Here is a 3,910-nt window from a genome sequence, read left to right on the forward strand (position 1 = left end):
CGGCCTGCTGGGCAGCAGCACCTCCTGGGCACCGAGGAGATGGAAGGCCCAGGGCGCAGCAGACACCTTCAGAGTCCAGCAGAGGGCGTCCTGGCACCCAGGCCAGGCAAGCACACGTGGGCAGCATCCACACGCTTTAGCCCATGGTGCTTGGGCAGCAGCCTTGCACAAGGGGACCTGCCCGAAACCCGAGTGCTGTGATTCACTCCTGGGATCCACACTGCCTTGTGTCCCCCACCCACAGGCACTCAAGCTTGGCCATGGAGGCATTGGCGAACGGGACATAACACAAACGTCATACCCCTGAATGTGGCTTGCCTCTTGCAGCACAGAATTGACAAGTGCTATCACCCAGCTCAGGACCAAAGGCCATGTGAGACCCCAGTGGACGCAGTCATACGCACATTTGCAGGAGAACCAGCAGAGCCACCTGCTGCCCCACAGACACTGAGAAAAAATAAGCACTGTTGTTGTAAGCAACTACATGTTTCTGCTTTGGGAAGGGTGAGACAGGGTCTTGCAATGTAGCCCAGGCTGGCCTCAAACTTGCGGCGATCTTCCTGCCTCAGCCTCCCAAGTGCTGGGATGACAGGTGTGCACCACTGTGCCTGGCAGACACTGACTTTATTAAGGAAGATGGGCTAGAAGGTGCTTCTGGGTTTGCTGCTTCTCCTGGGTAAGTCCTTGAGGAAGAAGTGGCTCTCTGCCATTTCCTTTCTAGGCACCAGGAATGTCCCACAGAGAGGCAGATTGACAGCCAGGCCCTGGAGGGTGTGATGCAATGTGCCAGATGCCTGGGTGGTGGGGGTGGCAGCAGGCAGCGAAGACGCCACCAGCCCAGGCTTCCAGCTGTTACGAGACAGCACTGGCCGAAGGCAGAAGAGCGAAGGCCAGTGTTGCTGCTGTCACCGTGCACAGCCAGGGCTCTGGCGCTGGCCCGGGTTTGGTCCAGTTGCACAGTGGATGCCACCCTCCGGGCTATACTGCACAGGGCCGAGGCGTAGCCGGGGCTCCTCCTCCTCATACCAGCGCTGCTCACTGAAGTCGGGGAAGAAGGCTACGATCTCCCTGCTGGCTGCCACGGTGCAGTCTGGGTCCAGGGGTGACAGGGTGGGCAGGGTGGGTGAGGAGGCACCACAGGGCCAAGACCCGGCCTCCTCCCCTGCCTGCGCTCTGGCCTGGGCCAGGTAGGGAAAGCCCAGGTTCCTGCTCTGACCTCATTGTTTTTTTCTTTTTTTTAGTACTAGGAATAAAACTCAGGGCCTTGTGCTTGCCAGGCAAACACTTACGCCCCTGCGCAACATCTCCAGCCTTGGTCCCTTCTCTGGTGGGTCAGAAATGCTCCAAAGTACAACCTGGCTATCACCTTTACTATGCAGCCCGTCCTCCAAACCTGAGACATTTTTTCTTTTTTGTATTTTCGAGAAGGGTCTACAGGGTGTTCAGGGTCTCACTACTAGATTGGACTTGTAGGGACCAAGGAGATGGCTCAGTGGAATAAGCGCTTCCCTGGCAAGCCCTGAGTTCAATCTCTGGCTCTGCAAAAAAGAAAAAAAAAAGACTGGACTTGTAGTGATTCTCCCGTTTACAGCCTCCCAAGAGCTGGGATTACAGGTGCGCACCATCATGCCCAGTCTCAACTGCCGTCTCAGCACATTCCGGGGCTGGGTCTGGCATGGCAGGCCCAGGGATCGAACCCCCGGCCCCTATGCCTGCTTGCACCAGCTTTAATCTGCTAAACTATTTGGCAGGCCCTAAAACCGAGATTTTTTTTTTTTTTTAGCAGTGCTGATGATTGAACCCAGGGCCTCTGCACTGAGCTACAGCCCCAACTCATATATTTTTTTTTATTTTGACACAGGGTCTCACTAAGTTAGTAAATTGCCCAGCCTGACTCAAATCCTCCTGCCTTGGCTTCCCAGAGCACTGGGATTATAGGCTTGCGCCCCCACACCTGGCTCCATTCCTTTCCGGCTGTTGGAGGAAGACTGACCTGAGCCGTGGGTGGTGTTGCGGGTGTCAGTGAGCCCAAAACTCCCGCGGATGGAGTCTGGGGCTGTGTGGCGAGCTTGGAACACTCGGGTGGGTCCCATCAGCGTCCTCCAGAGCTGGACAGCGTCCTCGTGGGCCAGGATGTAGGCCCGGATGGGACCGCTGTGAGAGAAAGGAGCGTGTTGGGGGCTAGCCACTGGCCCAGGAGTGCGCGCCCTGCATGTCTGCATCCTCAGCAGGAGACAGAGGGCTGCTGCTGACCAATCAAGAGACCAGCACGGCTGCTGGGCAATGTTCTGGCGCAGGCTCCTGCCCGTGGCCACCGCAGGTGCCTCCCAGGGCGCCGCCAGTTGGGTCAGAGCCGAGCCACGGCCCTTCAGCCTCAGCACAGTCACACCCGCATGGAGGGCAAATGAGACAGTGAACAGCTCTGTGTGGGGCGGAGGGGGCAGACGCAGCGATGCGAAGGGACAAGTACCTGGCCATGAACTCCACCAGGCGCTGGTAGAAAAAACGCCCTACAAAGAAAGGAGACTTTGTCACAACAGTGCTACTCCTCGGTGGCAGAGTCACACCCCACTTCAGAGGAAATGAGGACTCCGTGACCTGGCGACCGTGGGTCTTAACCCCAGCAGTTCTGGTGGATTCACTAATTAGATCATGAACTAAGTAAACGACCTCCCTCCTGGGTTCCCTGACAGGTACAGGCAACGAGCCTGCCCTGAAGGTCAGAGGGAGATGCAGGAAGAGCGGCACCAGGGCAAGGCCTGCTAGGGCAGACCTCCACCAGCGTGCGCCACGGCACGGGAAAAGACGCTTCTGGCTGGGACCGCGGGATCTGACCTTCCCAGGAGAATAAGACGCTGGCGGTCATGCAGTCTGGTATGACCGACACTTGGGAGCCTGGCTTTGACCCTCCAGCCAAGACCCTGTCCTACCCTCGTGTTCTCGGTAGAAGCGCCGGCAATCCTCCCTCTTCCAGAGTAGTTCCCGTGTGCGCACGATGAGGAACTTGTGGCTCAGGATCTGCTGGTGAATGGCCTGGCAGGCGGTCGACATGGAGGGCTGAGTCAGGCCGAGGCCAGCCGCAGCAGAGCGGCCGAGGCCCCCTTGGAACACAGCCGGAGGTGGGGCCCACTGCAGGTCGGGGATGGCGGGGTCCCGGCCCTTGCTCACAGCAGTGCGGGACCCTCAGGGAGAGGGGACAAGGGTTGCCCACGCCCTTTGAGCCCACGGAACAGACCAAGCAGGCTACCATGGAAGTTTTAGGGGTGGTCCTGCTGGGATCTCCTCTGTCCCCCAATCATCACACTTGATCAGTCAGAAGTGCTGTGCAGGCTGGGCATGGTGGCGCAGGCCTGTAATTCCAGCACTCAGAGGCTACGGCAGGAGGAGTGCTGTGAGTCCAAGACCAGCCTACGCTACAAAGTGAGACCCTGCCTCCAAAGAAAGAAAGAAAGGCTTGGTGGATAGCTCGGTGACATTAAGTGCCTGCCTGGCAAGTCAAGGTCCTGAGTTCAATCCCTGGTACTGCAGAAAACTATGTACATATCACACTCTGGCCAGAGGCACAACTATTTTAATTTTTAGTACTGGGAATTAAATTCAGGACCTTATGATTGCCAAGCAGCTACTTAATGCCACTGAGCCCCTTAACCTTTAGTGCGGCATTCAAGGCTGCCTTTCCCTGTACCTCGCTTCCTGTTCTCTGGATCCAGGAAGCCTAGACTCCTGTGCCTAAAACCCAGCTGCCCTAGTCCCCACTTCCAGGGTCGAGTTGTGCCCACCTGCCCATCACTATAGCCCAGCCCCTCCTTCTCTGCTCCCTACCACAGTAGGAGTGCTCAGCAATACTTACCCACCCTCAGCAGGCAGGGCCCTACAGGGACCCTTCCCTGTTTCTCACCTTCTTCTTTTT

The 3,910-nt window shown here is 57.5% G+C and overlaps 1 protein-coding gene across 4 annotated transcripts in view; it reads right to left on the minus strand.

Moving 5' to 3' along the window:
* Positions 1-607: 607 nt before the first annotated feature.
* Nme6 (NME/NM23 nucleoside diphosphate kinase 6) overlaps positions 608-3,910 on the minus strand; it is a 6,552-nt gene continuing 3,249 nt past the window's right edge. For 2 of the 4 annotated variants that reach the window (XM_023700736.1, XM_023700735.1), the window contains exons 3-6: positions 2,931-3,033; positions 2,471-2,510; positions 1,994-2,154; positions 608-1,090 (exon numbers count right to left, since the gene is read on the minus strand). In XM_023700736.1, coding sequence (XP_023556504.1) covers positions 906-1,090; positions 1,994-2,154; positions 2,471-2,510; positions 2,931-3,033 — 489 coding nt within the window. In that variant the 3' untranslated portion in view covers positions 608-905. Of the gene's footprint in view, positions 1,091-1,993; positions 2,155-2,470; positions 2,511-2,930; positions 3,034-3,235; positions 3,373-3,910 lie in introns of all 4 variants that reach the window. The other 2 variants (XM_023700738.1, XM_023700737.1) reach the window with 2 other exon arrangements.

The sequence above is a fragment of the Octodon degus genome, unplaced genomic scaffold (genome assembly GCF_000260255.1).
Source record: "Octodon degus isolate 3935 unplaced genomic scaffold, OctDeg1.0 scaffold00126, whole genome shotgun sequence".
NCBI lineage: Eukaryota > Metazoa > Chordata > Mammalia > Rodentia > Octodontidae > Octodon > Octodon degus.